Source organism: Sinocyclocheilus rhinocerous, unplaced genomic scaffold, assembly GCF_001515625.1.
Source record: "Sinocyclocheilus rhinocerous isolate Xijiao unplaced genomic scaffold, SAMN03320098_v1.1 scaffold1140, whole genome shotgun sequence".
NCBI lineage: Eukaryota > Metazoa > Chordata > Actinopteri > Cypriniformes > Cyprinidae > Sinocyclocheilus > Sinocyclocheilus rhinocerous.
The window spans coordinates 739,508-759,025 of NW_015652168.1; the positions used below are offsets into that span (position 1 = coordinate 739,508).

Genomic DNA, 19,518 nt, shown 5'->3' on the forward strand with positions numbered 1-19,518 from the left:
TGCCACTCAGCGGGTGTTGCATGCATCAGTCCAAAAGAAGTTAAATAAAAAGCGCCCATCCATTAAACGCATCTACTCTAGTGAGCTCGCGCCGCGCGGCAGTTTGAACTTTGATCCAAGCGGATAAACGGTCCGTGTGGCACGATTCAAATGAGTCGTGCTGTTTCGTTCCGCTTTTGCCACATTTATAAACATTATATGGAACATTTATCGAACTCTTCATATTGTTTTATCGAGGAAAATTATATCGCGATAATTATCGTTATCGTATCAACATGATCAAAAATGTCTCAAGATGAACATTTACTGGACTGAAACAACTTCCGTATTTTTAGAAAAGGTATTTTAAAATGTATCAAATATGATCTGTCGGGCTTTTGAGGAATGTTTATACGTTTATCTCTCAGTCATTGTATTGCACTGCATTGAGCTTTGATCAAACAAATCTAAGCATTTAGATATCATCTTGCTAAGGCATATTATTGGAAGCTATGTATATCAGATATTATTTATACTGATATTTTTATGACAATTTCGTCTTACTTTTTGGCCATATAAATATCAGCAACTGCACCAAATAGTATATTTTATATATTTTTAAAGTTGATGTTTTTTCCTCTCCATGTTTGAGCTCCATGTTCTCGTATATCATACCATACAAGCCTGATGTATCAAATATGATACATGTTTGACAAACTTTTTAAAATATTTCATATGTCAGGCTTTACAAGGCTATCATCGTCCAGTCTCTGCTGGTACACTTGATCAGAGAGTAGTGCCGCCATGTTCAGAGTCTACATAAAACTCCATGCAAGATTTTATTTGCCTTTCCCTGTGCCTTTCAGAGGTGGAGGGGGTTGTAGAAATCCCATCAATATTAACATTGCCTTGGATCACAAAAACATAATTCCTGAGAAAAACGGCCACACCAAGACAAACACTGCCATTGTGCTTAAAATAATGACAGGCCATCCTGTGTGCATTTGCTGTCACTTCTCACCGCTGCACGTTCAGATGACGGCCCTCTGCTTGAGAATGCAATGCAACTCTCCATGTTCAGCTTGCTTTCAAAATGCTTCTCTCAGTGTTTAATGTCCCACAATCCCAGACTGTGTTCAGTAAACACTGAGCAGACATTATAACAGACATTTATCCAAGTCCAGATAAAATCATCAGCTCTCTCTATTACTTATTTATTTTATTTTTCCATCTGACTGACTTGTGCTCTCTGTCTGCGTGTGTTTTTACAGGCGGGGCTGGTTCCCATCATCTTACTGTCGCGCATACACAGAGCCAGCAGTAAATAACAGGTAATTAGATACCACACACACACTAACACGGTTCTTTGTTGTCCTGATTAGCTCTGATACTGATCGCCGTGCCTCTGAAGAGAAGGAAACACAAGCTTCACAGCAGTCAAGACTATTACATCCTTTATCTCAAAAACCACATCCTCAGATATTAGTTTTTTCTGTATTGCATGGATCAACAGAGGCCAGGAAATAAGCAGTGTGTCATTAAACATCGCCAGAAGGAATTGTTTTCAAACAGGTTTCCTGAACACACCCTAAGACTGCTGTTGGTTGGACAAACAGTTAGTCCTGCCCCAAACTCACACCATTGGTCGAGTCAATGCAATGTTGCTGTGCTCAAACAAACAGCAATGTTTACATGGCATCACAGTGTTACCCTATTTAGGGAAATCATCATTGATAAAATGACACACTTCAGCTTTAATGGTTGGTTGATTAAATGGTTTGATGAACATATATTGAGAGCTGCAGATTTCGCAGAGAGTGAAACACTAGATGTAGACTTTACCCAGACTGACCCAGGCATGCTTTATAAGACTTTTAATCCCTTGTGCACTTTCCCACTGATGTTATTCAAAGTGTGTGAGGTCAGATCATGCACCTACCTCTGCTAATGTTTGCTTGAAGAACACAAGACTTTGTAAGACGATGCTTTCTGATGTTAAATGACATCCTATCCTCTTGGACCCTGAGGGGATCCTGTAATGCCTGTTAAAAAAGCCTTTTGTGTTGCAACTAACAGCAGCCGGGTTTCCATCCAAAGTTGTGAATTTAACTTGTGCGCAAAATTGGAATATCACATAAAACATTTGAGAATAAGCACTTCCCGATAAACTGGCTCTAAATATCACTAAGAAAAGTAGGAGAAGCCACTGTATATGATAATTTTCATATTTAATAAATATAATTATCGTTATCGAATTATCGCCCAGCCCTACTTCCGGTCTATCGCTTGTCATTTGTCGGAGATAGTGGAAAGGCGGCTTTAATCTGTAGTTTGACTCGCATAGTTGTTTATGCGTGTTGGTGGTGTTCTGCTTTAAAAACAACATCAAACTTGTCTGAACCTTATAGGGAACGATACATGAAGTCAGACTTGTCACCTAGCAACCCATTAATATGTGCCAAATTACACGCAAGCACCAGTTGCTACACGAGGCATTTTAAAGCACTACGACGACCTGCTCAGACAGACTGAGTGCTTTTTAAGAAAACTTCAGCCTTTTTCACGGTTGTTATTAATAATACATTTGCGAGGTCAATTAAAATGGCCTCATGTTCTTGAATATCAAGCGAAAAATGGGCCTAAAATCACTGGAGAAACTTTCCAGCCCGTGTCTACAGATCACGCTCACTGTACCGCGGCTCCTCTGCTCTGTTGATTTAAAGTACGCTGTAAAGCACACCCAAACACAGAAAGACAAATATTAACATTTCTTCATGCGGAGCATGAGGGCAGAAGTGGAGGGATTTGGCCTGAGATTTGAACCCTATATATACCCAGACTGACCCAGGCATGCTTTATAAGACTTTTAATCCCTTGTGCACTTTCCCACTGATGTTATTCAAAGTGTGTGAGGTCAGATCATGCACCTACCTCTGCTAATGTTTGCTTGAAGAACACAAGACTTTGTAAGACGATGCTTTCTGATGTCAAATGACATCCTATCCTCTTGGACCCTGAGGGGATCCTGTAATGCCTGTTAAAAAAGCCTTTTGTGTTGCAACTAACAGCAGCCGGGTTTCCATCCAAAGTTGTGAATTTAACTTGTGCGCAAAATTGGAATATCACATAAAACATTTGAGAATAAGCACTTCCCGATAAACTGGCTCTAAATATCACTAAGAAAAGTAGGAGAAGCCACTGTATATGATAATTTTCATATTTAATAAATGACATGCGCCTCAAAGAGAGCAGAAAAAACTATAAATGCATTGAAATTTGGCGTTTCCATCACTCATTTCTGATGCAATACTTCAAAATTTGCAAAAAAACGGTGTGATGGTGCACTAAATACAGTTTGCTGATCATGCATGCTAACGTAGTATGTTAGCTCATTGATTAACTTGTTACCCGTGTGTAGTTTCCAGGCCTGGGCAAGTCATGGAAATAAATGAAATGGAAAAGTCATCAAAATTTCTAGACAATATTAATATAAACAAAATACAAACTGTACATTAAAAAAAAAATCCTTATACAGCCGTAAGAAGTGTCTGGAAAGGTTGTGTGTAGAAAGTGTGGGAACTCTATTGTAACTGAAAACAAAGAGAAATGTTTCGTATGACAGTTTGTAAGTTTAGTTGTGTAATTTGTTGCAGCAAAAACAATTTTGCAAAAACATTTGCAGTCTTTTTCAGTAAGGACGTATTCAATTGATCAAAAGTTACAGTTTTTTTGTGATGTTCCAAAAGATTTCTATTTCAAATAAATGCTGTTCTTTTGAACTTTCTATTCATTAAATTATCCTGAAAAAACATTATCACCATTTCCACAAAAATATGAAGCAGCACTGTGTTTTCACTTGAGCATCAAATCATCTTTCTGAAGATGGAGTAATGATGCTGAAAATACAGCTTTGCATCACAGGAATAAATTACATTTTTAAATATATTCAAACAGAAAACAGTTGTTTTAAATTGTAAAAATATTTCACAAAATTACTGTTTTTATTTTTAATCATATAAATGCAGTCTTGGTGAGCATAAGAGGCTTCTATCAAAAAGAAGTTTTGATCGGTAGCTGCATTTATATTTGAGGAAAGGGCTCTTTTAGAAGGCGATCATAATTATTTGGGAGTAGTTTAGCAGATTTAAACCATGTCCTGGGAATCACTGGTTGAGGAGATTTCCTTTGATACCGACCAAAGCTTATAACATGTGTGTTCGCAACACGTTTACTAACCAACTATTCTGACAAATAACATATTAAAATGCATTGTAAATAAAAGTTTCTTCTAATGAAAGGATGGGATCAGTGTTTTGATGGTGACATGACTGTGTTTTCTAGTATTGCTGGAAATCCTCCGATGCGCAGTAAGAGCGTGGCCAACCTCATGCAGAAGGACCCAGAGGACGACTTGATGGTTTTGCCTCCAGCGGACTACAACGATTCGCCCGTCAGGAGAAACTCCACCAAGAGTCTGACGCAGATATACTCCTCCACATACGAAATCCCGGTCAGTCTTCCTCATAATCCTCCTCATCTACCGCTATAAGCAACCTGAATGCTGCTTTCGCTGTCCTCCCTTCACGCTTGGATCGTAGATACTGTTGAGATTATGGTTGATCCGTGTTTGACTTATGATTGTCACCTCATAGGCAATAAAATAGGCCCAAAAATCCTGAAGAGTTCATTTGCAAAAACCGATAACTGATAACATTTTTATTTTTATTTTTTCAGAAATCATGTTTTTTTTTATTGCGCATTCCAAGTAATATCAATCAAACTGCAGTTGGGTTGTTTTGATTAAGTAATAATAACTTAAACAAATACAGGTAATTTACAAAATTAAAGTTCATTGAAAGTATGTTTTTTTTACACATTAAAAGTTTGTTTTATAGCAAAAGCAGACAACTCCACATTTCATGTTTTAGAGTAAAAAAAAAACACTTGTTTAATCTTTGTAATCTCCTCAGATGACAATGAGTTATTCTGCTTTGAAATGTGTGTTCCGTGTCGGAATGTCTGTTTTTGTTTTGGTCTGTGTGATTCCACTCACTGCCAGTTTACCCAATAGTATTTCGACACCCTGGTTGCATGTCCTCAATCTGGCAACACGCGTGAGATTCGTTTATAAGCTTGTGCAAAATTTTCAGATCTGATTTGAGTTTTAGGTGAGCCAGAATACTTGTAGCTAGACCATATGCAGCTACCTGACAGGGTGTGATATATTTTAATCAAAATACTGTGATTACTAAAGAACAACGTGAAAGAACCCATGTTTTCCCACAAAAACGTTATTCTATATTATTCTAAAAATTATTTATAATTGTTCATTAATTGCGTTGATTAGCCGTAGAAAATCTGCTATGCTGTTCTTTCAGACATTTGTTTTTGTGTGGATATATTCATAAATTCATATTTCATCCATTTTAGTATGGCGAATGAGCAGAGAGTAATGACCCATTTGAAAGTTCTCTGAGTGACGGCCACTGCGGGCGAAAAGCGACAATCAGACGTCAATGTCTGAGATGTTAGAAAGGAGGCGTTAGATTGAATGGTATTTCTAACATGATTATATTTCCAAAAAACATCACAGCCGTTTTATTTGCATGCATGCAAAGACATGTGGCAGAACTGTGGGCAGTGACACATGCATACCAATGCATGTAAATGACCGGATTTTGCTTATTCCCAGAAGATCCTGCACTGGGCCGACAGCGATTTCACAGAGCAGCGCGTTATGTAAGTCAGGCAACGCAACACCAGAACTGTGTAACGTTACGGTCCATGTCTATTGTATTATACTCACGCTAATTCTAGTGGTAGGGCTAGTCTGATGAGACACATGATCTCGTTCCAGGTGCTCCTTTTAAGTTAATGAGGTCTAATGCCTCTGAAAGAGCCACCTGCATATGTAGCGTTATTTGTTTGGAGGGAGCCCTGATTTGTGGTATTTGTGGGCTGCGGGTGTCAATGGCCAGGCTGTGAAACTGGACACTCCTCTCTCTGGACTCGGTGAAATATTCATCGCTCACCAAATCCTCCGCTGAGCCCCTGCCTCCCGTCACACATGCACATCCGGGGCCACGGCTCGACCTTTCCGATGGAATTCCACACGACTTCAACCTGAAACCTGCTCCAAAGCGCTTGCAAATCCACCCATTCTTGCTCACCTCCTGATATTGTGCACACAATAGAAGTACAGGAGCCAGATCTGTAGGTGTGAAGCCCTGTTGTTCGGCACCTGTCCTCCCTGCCGAGGCTTGGCTCATCGCTGGGGCGAACAAGGGACTCGTGCCATGCAATTACTCAAGCGAAGCTCATCTCTCTGCCCTGGAAAGCCGGGGTAAATGCGGACACTCTTGTAAAAGCTCCCTGTATTAGAAGATGTCAAGCAGGAAAGGAGATTGTCCTGTTCAAGAGAAGTGGAGGCTGTGTTTTATTGTTCAGGGCCGGGTCTAGAGTGCTCATGGGTGAAGGCAGTGAAAAATGCTCCCTACCTGGTTTTCTGTTTGCTTGAGAGAGAAATAGAATCTGAAACAAGACCGACAACTCAAAAGAATCTCAATCTCAAAAGAATGCAAATGGTGACACTGTAAGCATGAAAGAGCCTGTGGTGACACTGACACAACTCTTGCTCCGTGTTGAACATGATGGGTAACATTAACATTAAGGTTGAGAAAATTGGCTTTCAGGCCAGATAGATGAGACATATGGCCATGTTGATGTCACGGACAACATCTTGCTGGTGTCTGAAGTGAATATGCGCAGCTGTGGACCGTTATGGTGCCAGATGCCCTGAATCAAGAGCCATCCCTTTCCTGTGTGCATTTACTGCGGTACACAGCTGCCCTCTAGTGGAGAGCTCAGCTCAGTGCTCATATCACCATTTGGGTTTTATTCTGATTAATCATGCAGTCAGCATATCATAAAGACTTGTGGGTGGACTGTTTTGACACGAGTCAGTAAACAACCACCCAGAAACACAGCAGTGTGTTTTAATGTCTGCTTTTAAATTTGCATCGTGATATTTTGAGCATTGTTTTGCTTAGTAATATTACCTCTTATGCATGTGTTTTGCATATGCATATGACAGTGGCTGAGATATGAATTTGCACGCATAAAATCCTCGACAGAATATATGAAAGACTCCCTGTTTGTGGCAGACGCTTCCAGTTTTCTGCACTCATACCTGATGACCGTAATCAGATCATGTCTGCTTTTATACACGTGTCACGTGTCTTTAACTCTACTCGCGTTTCCAGCAGGACTAGATTCCAGACCGTGAGATCTGTGTGCTCGACTGTCTTCCTGTTAGACATCAAACCTGTGTGACTGCTGGATGTAGGAATGTGCATGGAAAACAGACGTGGAACCAGAAGCAATGAATCATGATTACTTCTTGATTTGAACGTGTATTGCACTTGCTGAATTAAACATGCAACATATTGGCATCAAGTAATTTACTATTTGAAACTGTTGCACTCATTTTTTTATTGTTGCACTACTTTCCTGTTTCCTGTAGATATCTCAGTCAAACGGACTGCCAAAGCATCCTATCCTAGGGTGAGTATTAATGGGTCATGTTTGTTGTCTGTCCTCAATGCTTGTGATGTGACTGATCAACTACTGAATTGGAATCCAATTAGTTAGAAGTTACAGTTTTTAACGCTATTAAAGCGGCGCTGTGCAGAGTGATACTTTGATGTCACACACCAATCGGTCTGCACATCGCCACTTTAAGTCGAATGGTGATCAACATGATCGTGACGTAGCCTATAGAATGCAGTTATATGCGCCTAAAATTCAAGAGATTGGGGCGAAAATGTCCCTGTATGAGTTTTTGTCTCATATTTATATCATATGATACAGTTAAGCAATATCACACGAGTGCTGTTTTTGTCCCGAATAGCACAAGTGCAAATGTGACGATTTTATACAACAGTTCGATGAACTGTTATATTTTAGACACAGTATTGTCTGCTTCTGTTCAGTTTTGCCAATGCAAATATTACCTGTTAAAGCCGCAGCAGAACTGTTGAGCGTCTCCAAGCAGCACACAATTCCTGAATGAACCTGCGTTTTGAACGAATAGTATGAACCAATGATTCAATGGCCCATTCATAAAGAGAAGCATTGATTTCATTCTGTTTGAAGAATCGAATGAATGAATGACTCACTCATTAAGACATTTACCCTCATCTACTTTCTGTTTTAGTTTCTTATTTAGAGTATCATTTTGTTAAAAATAATTTCATATTTACATATTAATAAAAAACTAATTGAAGGGATAGTTCACCCAAAAATTAAAAAAAAAATTCTAAAGCTACTTTTTTTTATATCCATTTCATGCATTTCTCATGCAGCCCAATAATGACTGTAAATGATCTTTTGTAGGTAATTTCTCAGCCAAATTTGATGTGCAATTAATATGTGATTAATTGCCACATCATGTAAAAAATGTTAATCTATTGACAGCCCTATTGTAACACATAAAACCACTCAGAACACCCTAGCGGCATACTGCATTGTTAGACACAGAAGTTTTGCACAGGCAAGCACCATTCACAGTTCCTGAAAAACGTGTACAAATCTGGATGTTACATTTCTTTTAATCCGGTCTGAAATACTGCGTGTAAGCAGTCTCTGTATACGAGCAGCTGGAGCAACGGTATGTTGTGTCTGTAGGGGAGGGAATCCATTCGCTACGGTCAAACTTCGGCCCACAGTCACCAATGACAGATCAGCCCCCGTCATCTGATCAACACCACAGAGACCCGCCGCCGAGGATGCTGGGCTTATGCACACACACACCACATACTTATTTATGTCAGTCCCCTTTAAACCTCCATCTCTCTCTATGCATATATATATAACGTGTGTATGTAGAGAGGGAATTAATATATATGCATTTAGTTGTAAGAATCAGGAGTCAGATGCTTAACTTTCAAAGTATCATTCTGTAAATACATGAGAAGATGGGTGTGATTAAGATGAAGTTTTTTTAAATCATTGTGAAGATATTTTGTAACATGTACACTAGACTGGAACCTGCGTTAGCAGGGAAGTCCTGATGATAGTGATGAAACACCGATGAAAAATTATACTTACTGTAGATGCTGTCTGAACTGGCCTCTAGTCCTTAACACACTTGACCTGGTAGCTAGTGGAACGAGCTGAGTGTGACGTTCATAGATTGGAAAGCAGAGCCATGTCTATGTACAGTACGCATGTTTTCCAGAGTTAGCAGGCTAACTCACTCAGCTGGCCTTTAGTCAGCCAAGTCGAGCTCCAGTTTGACCCGGAGACGTCCAGTGTGCAAGCAACACCGTCATCTACAGAAGAGCTTTTAGCTGCTCATCAATGCTTTTAGAACAAGGGACCTTTGCTTTTATCAGCGTAGTCTCAACACTGAATAATGATCCGTTGTCGGTCAGTGGATAGTGATTTATTTATCTTCTGCTGGGGGGAAACTATTCATTTGGCTTTGATTGTATCAATGCACTTTTCTGTTGATGTTGGCCTGAGATCTTGTAGATCACTGCTGTATGACAATAAAATATTTTGTTTCTAAATGTGTGCTTCTGTTAAAATATGAGAGGTATGTTGCAACTCCAGAAGAGAGAATGAATGAGTATGAATCATTTAAAGTCTCTGTAAGAAATGCTTCTGTACTTGGTTTTTCCAGTGGTTCCTGGACGGTTCCTCCAGTTAACTCAAAAATGAAAATGTACTCACTATCCAAGATGTAGATGAGTTTGTTTCTTCATCAGATTTGGGGAAATGTAGCATTGCATCAGTGTCTCAGCAATGGATACTCTCATTCTGACGGCACCCATTCACTGCAGAGTCCAAACAGCTGATAAAAACATCACAATAATCCACAGCACTGCGGTCCATCAGTTAATGTCTTGTGAAGTGAAAAGCTGAAACAAATCCATCAAGACGTTTTTAACTTCAAACTTTTCTCCTAGCTAAAATTCAAGTCCTCTATCCATACTATTGCTTTCTCCTGGCACCCATTCACTGCAGAGGATCCATAGGTGCGCAAGTGATGTAATGCTACATTTCTCCAAATCTGTTCTGATGGATGAACAAACTCATCTACATCTTGGATGGCCTGAGGATGACTAAATTGTCATTTTTGTTTGAACTGTTCCTTTAAGTCAGACGTTGATGTGCAGTGCTGTGGAGGCTCCAGGAATGCTTTTGAAGCCCTGGTGTAGACTGACAAACGCTAGTTAACCCTCAAACTCTGACATGTACATAATTTATATTTTTTAATGAAGCATTGTTTGAGGTGATTTTAGAATTTAGCAAAAAAAAAAAAAAAATACAAAAAACCTGCATAAGTAAATTTCACCAGTTATAATTTATACTAGAATATATGCATGAAAATGCATTAGGTTACATGTAGAATTGTGATTTTAACTTTTTTTTTTCCTTGCATCTCTAATGTTATAAATGTATAATCTATTTTAATAATTGCAAACGTGTTCAGAAATCGATATTTGAAATGGAAATCTTTCGTAACATAAATATTTACTGTCACTTTGGATCAAGCGAAAAATAAAAAAATTCTTTATAGATAAGGTCAGAGATGAGGAAGTTCGAGGTACGTTTCGCTGATGAGAAAGTTCAAAATGTTGTTCTATTTCTAGGACGTCCCATATAATCATCAAACACAAACAACAACACTTGTAGAATTTATTTACAATCTCTCTTAATGTAGAAAAGTTCTAACTGATCATAATAGCGTGTCTAGTGTATGGTACGAGTACATCATGAATGAAATCACACCGAGACTGATTGTCAATCACTGGAAGAAACCGATAAGAGAAACAGAGTAACTACGTGTCTGGGTGACATATCACATTGTCTAGATGCCAGCTTCCCTTGTTTATTGCAGGTTTCAGTTCAACCTGGATATGGCCGAGGTCCATATTTATCCTCTAAGATGCTTTCAGAAAACCCAGCACATAGAACACAGATCATCAGTGCAGTGATGAAAACATGGCCCCCAAAATAACAGACTCTATCGAGAAAGAACGTGGTCTGAACTTGATTCAGAAATCCAAGATATACAAATAACAGTGTTTTTTTTTAAATCAAGCACAAAAAAAAATTTAACACAGAAAATGCTTTTTGATCTTGACTAAGATGTGACTGATTAGGGAGCATATTATAGTCAACAAAAACAAAATGAACGACAGTGATGCTCATTTTCACGTTTCATTTACACACACAATGTTACTCGAAGTGAGTGGTGGGATTTACCCTCAGTGAGTCCCGGCTCGTTTAGTTTATGCTTTCTCTGCCATCATAAAGGCACTAGTGATTAGATGACTAGAGACTGGCTTTTATATAAAGAACAACAAAATCAGCAAATAGCGCTTGCGAGGCATGTAAAAACATGGATAGCCGTCACATGCACCATCTTATATTAATCAAAGAGTTTGTGGCTAGAAATCCAAGATATACAAATAACAGTGTTTTTTTTAAATCAAGCACAAAAAAAAAATTAACACCGAAAATGCTTTTTGATCTTGACTAAGATGTGACTGATTAGGGAGCATATTATAGTCAACAAAAACAAAATGAACGACAGTGATGCTCATTTTCACGTTTCATTTACACACACAATGTTACTCGAAGTGAGTGGTGTGGGATTTACCCTCAGTGAGTCCCGGCTCGTTTAGTTTATGCTTTCTCTGCCATCATAAAGGCACTAGTGATTAGATGACTAGAGACTGGCTTTTATATAAAGAACAACAAAATCAGCAAATAGCGCTTGCGAGGCATGTAAAAACATGGATAGCCGTCACATGCACCATCTTATATTAATCAAAGAGTTTGTGGCTGGTTACTAACTTAATGTTACGTAAGCGACGTTTGGCATTATCATGTGCAGTGATTACAGACGAACTATGCTGATGCTTAAAACTGAATTAAAAAGACGACGGCCGGGTTTTGGTCCCTCTAGCCGAATGTGGCTCCACAGTTTGGACATCTCCTCTGACGCAGGGCCAGGCAGAAGAGAATTCCCAGAGGAAAGAAGAATATGGCACACAAGATTCCCAGACAGGTGAAATCATCCTCCAGCACGCCGACCCTGGACACAGAACAGCGCCACGCTCAGATCCCATTATTCTGAAATATTATTACAATTTAAAACAACTGTTTTCTATTTAAATATATTGTGATTGTCATTTATTCCTGTGATCAAAGCTGTATTTTCAGCATCAGTACGCCAGTCTTCAGTGTCACATGATCCTTCAGAAATCATAATAATATTTATATACCAATTGCAATAATATTTCACAATATTGATCCCCAGCGACTTAACACTGCTTTTGTGCTCCAGGGTCACATATTAAAAGCATTTAAAAATCACAATTATTCCAAATGTTTGACTGGTAGTGTATGACTGGTTATTTAATTAAATGATTAAAACCCTCTTTGTGTTTCCCCCTGGTATGACTTAAGCAGCATTTGATTGATTCTGAACTTTATTAGCTCCAGAAAAGCATCAATGTGTATTTACTTCATTAGTAAAAATGCTTATCAAATAAAACATTCGTCCCACATATAGGATGCTTTGTCCAATCTAGCCTGTCCTAAAATGTGTTCGACACCCCTGATGGAAGAGAGTCCTCTTGGGTTGTTAAACCCCATCAGCACGAGTTGAAACAGTAAGAGCTAAAAATATGCCAAAACCAAAGTTATTTTCACTCTCTGCTGCAACCATTTCTCTTCCAAATAAACCTGAAAATAGCATCGGTCTGTGGTTCTGCTTTCTTATCATTGTCAAGTCAAGGGATAGTTCACCCAAAAAAATGAAGCCTGTCTTCATTCCAAACCCATAAGACTTCTGATTCGTCTTCAAAACACGAAGCTATTTTTGTTCACCCATTAAAAGCCCATGCGACCAAAACTTTAAAACTCAAAGAAGTTCATAAAGATATCATAAAAGTAATTCATGTAAATCCAATGGTTTAATGAGTTGTGTTTGAGGACAAGCCTCACTGGTTCTGGTGTTCCAGCGGTTTGCCATATTTGATGTGCTCTATGTGTGCGCGTGTTGATTAATGTTCATCGATGGCTTTTAATGTGAATAAAAGCCTAAATTAAATCTGCTCATCATATAAAGTGATCATGTCTCTCCAGAAGACTTGGATTAAACCTGCAAGAATCAAATGGATTACTTTTATGATCTCTTTTGGAAGTTTGACATTTTAGAGGGACAGAAATCCCTTATGTTTCATTAAAAATACCGTGTGTTTCGAAAGATGAAAAAGTCACACAGGTCTGGAACAACATGAGGGTGAGTAAATGATGCCAGGATTTTCATTTTTGGGTGAACTCTCCATAATGTTAAAACATGGATTATCATACAAGTAGCTTCACACCGTGTCCTAACTACACGCGACGCCGCGACACGCGATAAAAGGTATCTTTTCCATGTTAAGCCCCGTTCACACCGCCAGCGACTTTTTCGCTGCTTGTCGCTTGTGGCTGGCAATTGATGTCGCTAGTGGGCGTTCCCACTACTGGTTGCCTAGTTACCCCGTAACACTCCACTACAGCAGATGAATCACGTGCTCTCCACTGACTTCACTCCCATTGGTTGTCGCTCGCGAAATTCGCTGCTTATTTGCATAAAGTTGAAGAATTCTGAACTTTTGTCGCTTGACTCGCATCGCTTGACACGCCCACATTCCGTCGCCAACGGTCACTGTCGCCGGAAGTCGCCAGCTCTCCATTGAAAATGAATGGGATTATGTCGCTCTGTGTCGCTGGCGGTGTGAACGGGCCTTTAATCAGAGTTTTGTCCTAACTAGCCGCGACACGCGAAATTTCTAATTTAGAAACGCTTTCTATTTCCGCGACGTCGCGGCTGGAACAACAACACACAAACTATATGACTGTAGATAATCTCAGGTGATTATGTGCTTCTTTCGAAGTTAAACGTCTCTAATATGAGTTTAAATATAATGTTGTGTGACCTTATAGCCTTCTATACTGAAAGCAACAACAGATTTGTTTTTTACCTCAGATCTTGAAAATATCTAAAGCAAAGATGTCCGTTAAAACTGTGAACTCACTGCGAACCAACGAATGTATTCCATAACAACGATGTTATCGGTCACTCAGTATGTACATTTAATGATGTTACAAAGCTTTAATATTTATGAATTAGATTATAAGCGTATCCATTTCGTTGTGAGTGCAGTGCGCTTCCAGAGAGAGCCCGCCCACACACGCTTCTGATTGGCTGTGATATTCAGGGTTGCCAGGTTGCCAACAAAACCCGCCCAATTGCTACTCAAAACTAGCCCAATTGCGTTTCGAGGGGGGTCCCCCGATAAAAATTGCGTTGGGGGGGATAAAATAAACGTTTTTTTGGCGCGGTTCCCCTGGTAAAATTTGCGTTTTAGGGGCTAAATATCACGTTATTGGAGTCGCTTCAACCCGCGGACATGAAAAACAACCCGTGGCAACAGTGTTAAAGTAGCCCAATTCTGCAGAAAAACCGCAGACTTGGCAACACTGGTGATATTTGATTGATTCTGTCGCGTCGCGTTTCAAATTTCTTGTCGCTGGACTCTTGTCGCGTCGCGTGTAGTTAGGACACGGTGTCAGAAAGCACAAGTACTTTACATTTCAATCATGAAATGCCTGTTATTGTACTTTTATATGAGATTTTTAAAAAAAATCTATATCTATGGTATGTATGGTATAGTACAGTATTGATTTAAAAGTTGGAAAGGAACCACAATCACAGTTTGTTTTGTGGTCGTGCTTACTAAACTGGACTGATCTGGTGCATAAACCAAAGTTCAGAGTGAAATCAGCGTGTCAGGAGGGACTCGTGATGTGGCAAGAATCATGCGCAAAACAGGAAATGATTCTGGATTAAAACAGTCCAATGTAAGGCCACATTCGCAGTTTAAAACACACATGCTCTTACAGTACGGTTTTAATATAAAACATGGACACCTCAAAAAATCTGATTCTACAAATCACATAAATTTTTTTTTTTAGGGTTGGGGGGGGCATCTAGTCATCACATGACATAAGTTGCATGAGTTAGCAGTAAATATGCAGTCACAAGGGAACAGGATGATAACAGGGCGGATACAGAAACCACGGAATTCCGTAGAACTTCCTAACATTCCATAAAGTTCTGACTGTTCGCCTCACCTGCAGGCCGGACATCCCCCCACCACCACCACAGAGGGCTGGACGATGGTGTAGGTGCTGGTGTAGGCTGGCTGGCTGGCTATGGCGGCAGGTGGTGCTGGGGCCGCTGGATAACCTGAAGTGGCAGCTGGGAAACCTGCGGGACAGAGTTCAAATCCATTTAACACTCCACATTACCCACGTTATCACCTCAGATGCCGCGACTCCCTGTGATGAGCAGAAGTGATGTTTCATGAGCTATTAGAGCGGAAACTATAGCTGAGGAAAAAAAATTAACTTAAATGATTTTAGCAAATGGCTGCAATATAACAAAGAGTGAAAAATTTAAGGGGGTTTACAAATGTGTGCCTACAGATATATGTAAATGCATGACATACAAGTTTGAATAGAAATGACAGTGAAGTATACTTTACGGATCTAATTCTGAAATAACAAAGATGTTCTTAAGTTCTACTTAAGTGGGTCAAAAGCTAATTCAGCTAATTGCATTTAATGAAAATGTATGCTATAATACATTTTCATTTAATTGTAAATAACATGCTGAAGTATCCTGGAGTGCACTTCTTTTTCACAAGGATATAAACCCCTGAGACAATCAGTAAACTGTCAGTGATTAGTTAATAACTAACTAGCCCAACCACATTGTGTACAGTACGTGACTGCTTTCAGTGTATCTATGGTCTCTATTATAAAACGACATATAAAAACAAGTGGCAGCTACTGAATGATTACCTTATTCATATACCATGACATTTACATGGTATATAAAAACATCCCATTCTTTTAGAATCAAACATGAAAAGATTCGTATGAGTTGGTTCTTTTAAATGAGCCTGTTGCAAAAGCTGCTTAGACTAGTTTTACAAGTTAGTCACATGATTTATTTTTATTTTATTTTACCCTTAAGGACTGGTCATAACTAAGTCAGTTGTATAAACCGTAGAATGATTAGTTAGTTGGTCAGACTAGACTAGCCAGTACAGTCCTCTTACTGAACCAGCTCTTTTTAGTGAATCACGAACCAGACTGATTCATGAATCATGATTTATGAATGAATGAGTCAGACATAACTGAATTAATCTGATTTACGCACTGTGATTTATTAATCTGTTAAATTATTAACTGTAAGTTATTAATTTGACCATGTCTGATAATTATTATTATTGTTGTTGTTTTTTTGTTTGTTTTTTATACTCAAATCAGTGCAGTATTATCAGTGTTGGGGGTAATATATTACAAGTAACGCGAGTTACGTAATCAGATTACTTTTTTCAAGTAACTAGTAAAGTAACGCATTACTTTTTAATTTACAAGAGAATATCTGAGTTACTTTTTCAAATAAGTAACGCAAGTTGCTTTTTTTTTTCCAATTTATTGATTGACAGCTCTGGTGTCCTCATGTTGAGAGAAATCAGAAGATGTTAATGTAGTTCTAAAATAAAACACACACACACTGTTTCTGTCTCAAATAAAGGAGGTGTGAAGAAAGAGTACCTGAAAACCATACTTGAAAAATATGAGTGAAAAATTACTCTACTACACGTTACAAGTCACCAGTTTCAAAACAACTTGAGTAAAAGTCTCAGAGTATCTGATTTTAACAGTACTTAAAGGCAGAGTAAGTGATTTCTGGTAGCCAATGTTGATATTTGAAATCACCAAAACAAACACGCCCCTACCCCAAAAGGGTCTTGCCCCTATTTTGATAGCTCCGCCCCACATATACGTACGCAACCCAGGCAACGATTAGTTCTGTGAAACAAAGCAAAACCAATGTTACACCGTGTCTACGGACGTGAGCGGCGCGGCGCAACAAATCCCGACAGAAAACTGCTGCCGGGTTCTATTTATGACGTGCTGACACACATTTCAAATGGTTTTCAACGGTCGTTTGATCGCGTCCAGTGTAGGCAGACTTTAGCTGTTGTAGACACGGTGTTACTCACCTACTGAGAAGAAACAAAGCAACCTCGGCGTCCGATCGCAGGCCTCCGCTCCTTGAGTTCTCTCCAGCGCTGGAAAGCTGATCCGATATTTACACGGGTCCTACTTCTTGCCTTATCGTTCCGCAGACGTTTTCCTCTTTTGTTTTTTATCCGCCATCTCTATCTTTCTGTCGCTCGGCTCGGCTAATGTCCGTCCCATGCACTGAAAGCTCTCTCCTCCACATCACGAGTAGACACGCCCCTTATTGCTGATTGGCTACAAGTTTGTTTTGCGATTCGGCCCGAATCAGTTTTCTAAAGTGTTTTTGAAAAATCACTTACTCTGCCTTTAAGTATTTTACTCATACTGTACTGAATATAGGCTCAAAGATGCACTAGTCAAAGAGACACACCAGTGACATTAAATGGGTCCACTCATAGAAACTGACATGTCGCAATCACATGAGCAGTGAACGGATGAAAATATAAGTTATTATTTACTGTAAACAATGTTTAGCCGTATCAATAAACCATTTTATCTGGTTCCCAAAAACCATGGGACAGCCCTCTAAATGGCTGAATCTCTTAGCAGTGCAAACACTACGGCTCTGTGGTGATTTAAAAAAATGGGCCTGCATGATTCAGTCCTGGTTCAGCTGATGGCAAGGAAATTACACATTATGGGCTCTCTGTCAACATCTGTGGTCCATTGAGGTCCATTCAGGACTGAATTAAGAGTGAATGCAGAAAGAATGCAAAATTTCAGTTTTAGTTTAAATTTAAGGAAGTAGAGCAATGAAAACTTAATGAAGACAACAGAACAAGAATAGGAAATTATATCTTTAAAGAGGACCCCTGCAGACCCTCGTGACTTTGAAGGTCAGTAAGTCAGTAAAAATCAGATAATTTTTCCTTTCTATGACATGGCAACTTAGTTCAGGTTTTACAGTAAAATATCATCTTCCCAAAATACTTAATATATATATATATATATATGTAAAATTTAATTATTACATTTCAAGTTGTTTTATGCTGATTGTGCATGTTGTTTGCCGTTAGCTGTAATTAGAATCTACAAAAATACTTTTTGCTATCTGTTAATTTGCGCTTAAGTGGCAAACTGTACCACCGTAGTTTCAATTTCAAGCCAAATGCATGCTGTATAGGCTTTGAATCGGCTGAGTCCAATTTTTTTATCTGCTGCATTCGACGGTTAATCATCAAATCCTTCTGTCCACCCTCTCATCGCTGGGCATCACGGGAACTGCACTCCACTGGTTTGAGTCTTACCTCACAGGTAGGTCCTTCAGGGTGTCTTGGGGAGGAGAGGTATCCAAATCACATCAACTGGTCACTGGGGTTCCTCAAGGATCAGTCCTTGGACCCCTCCTCTTTTCTATACACACTACATCACCAGTACCCGTCATTCAGGCACATGGCTTTTCGTACCATTGCTATACTGATGGCATGCAGCTCTACCTCTCATTTCAAAGACAGAGCTTATCATCTTCCCATCCACCCCATCAGTACAGCACCAGTTTACCATCCAACTGGGCTCATCAACAACAATCCCATTGAGTGTATATATTTGAAGCTGTTATTAAATAAAATACTGTCTAAATAATGTGCTGCTGCTGCTGCTGTAGTGTCCTCGAGGGCCCATGTTGGCCGGGTCCCCGCCGCTGTGGGTGCTGGATGTGTACTGGCGGGTGTTCAGTCTGTCTCCTGCTGGAGCTCAAGCGGGTGACGGGCTCTCAACACTGTTGCTGGGGCATCGGCTGCCACCATCAGCTTCATCTCCATGTGTACGCCAGTCAAGTGCCTATACGCCATCAGGAAGAGACCTACGAAAACCAGGTGTGTTGGAAACATTTATTTATTTTTTTAATCAAAATTTCTATTAAACTGTGATTTATTTGCATGATATAAGATACTGTACCTGTGTATTTGCAAAGCACGTGCAATGGTAAAAAAAGTTTAAGTTAAACTGTAATACATAAAACGCACTTTGCAAATTAAATAAACTGGTAATATTCACAAATAACAATAGCACGCTATCAAATCAAATAGCAAAGCAGAGTATACAGAAACAATGAAAACCAATATTTATATATATATAAATTATATAGTGTATATATTGGCCAGAGGTTTGGAATAATTAAGATGTTTGAATGTTTTTGAAAGAAGTCTCCTGTGCACACAAAGGCTTCATTTATTTGATCAAAATGACAGTAAAAACAGTAATATTGTGAAATACTACTACAAATTAAAATGAACTGTTTTATATTTGAATATATTGTAAGTTGTTGTTTATTTCTGTGATGCGCAGTGTCACGTGATCTTTCAGAAATCAGTATAATATGCTGCTCAAGAAACATTTCTGATTATTATCGATGTTGAAAACAGTTGTGCT

At 39.1% G+C, this 19,518-nt stretch overlaps 2 protein-coding genes and 1 pseudogene across 3 annotated transcripts in view; 2 read left to right on the forward strand and 1 right to left on the reverse strand.

Moving 5' to 3' along the window:
• Positions 1-9,551, forward strand: part of LOC107713954 (brain-specific angiogenesis inhibitor 1-associated protein 2-like protein 1) — an 82,555-nt gene extending 73,004 nt beyond the window's left edge. The window contains exons 11-14 of one of the 2 annotated variants that reach the window (XM_016519622.1): positions 1,251-1,310; positions 4,321-4,489; positions 7,502-7,542; positions 8,374-8,655. In XM_016519622.1, the coding sequence (XP_016375108.1) occupies positions 1,251-1,310; positions 4,321-4,489; positions 7,502-7,542; positions 8,374-8,377 (274 nt within the window). In that variant the 3' untranslated portion in view covers positions 8,378-8,655. The other variant, XM_016519621.1, reaches the window with a different exon arrangement.
• A 1,928-nt stretch (positions 9,552-11,479) lies between these two features.
• On the reverse strand, positions 11,480-18,532 carry LOC107713942 (brain protein I3-like). The gene is made up of 3 exons (XM_016519605.1): positions 18,520-18,532; positions 15,181-15,346; positions 11,480-12,088 (listed from the first exon to the last, which is right to left on the reverse strand). The coding sequence occupies exons 1-3, from the start codon at positions 18,530-18,532 to the stop codon at positions 11,956-11,958; spliced, it is 312 nt and encodes a 103-aa protein (XP_016375091.1). The 3' UTR covers positions 11,480-11,955.
• A 268-nt stretch (positions 18,533-18,800) lies between these two features.
• LOC107713943 (tectonin beta-propeller repeat-containing protein 1-like) overlaps positions 18,801-19,518 on the forward strand; it is a 24,723-nt pseudogene continuing 24,005 nt past the window's right edge.

Coding starts and splice junctions, on each gene's coding strand:
- LOC107713942 (XM_016519605.1), bottom strand. Junction 12,089..15,180: donor GGGGGATGTCCGGCCTGCAG/GTGAGGCGAACA, acceptor TTCTGTGTCCAG/GGTCGGCGTGCTGGAGGATG.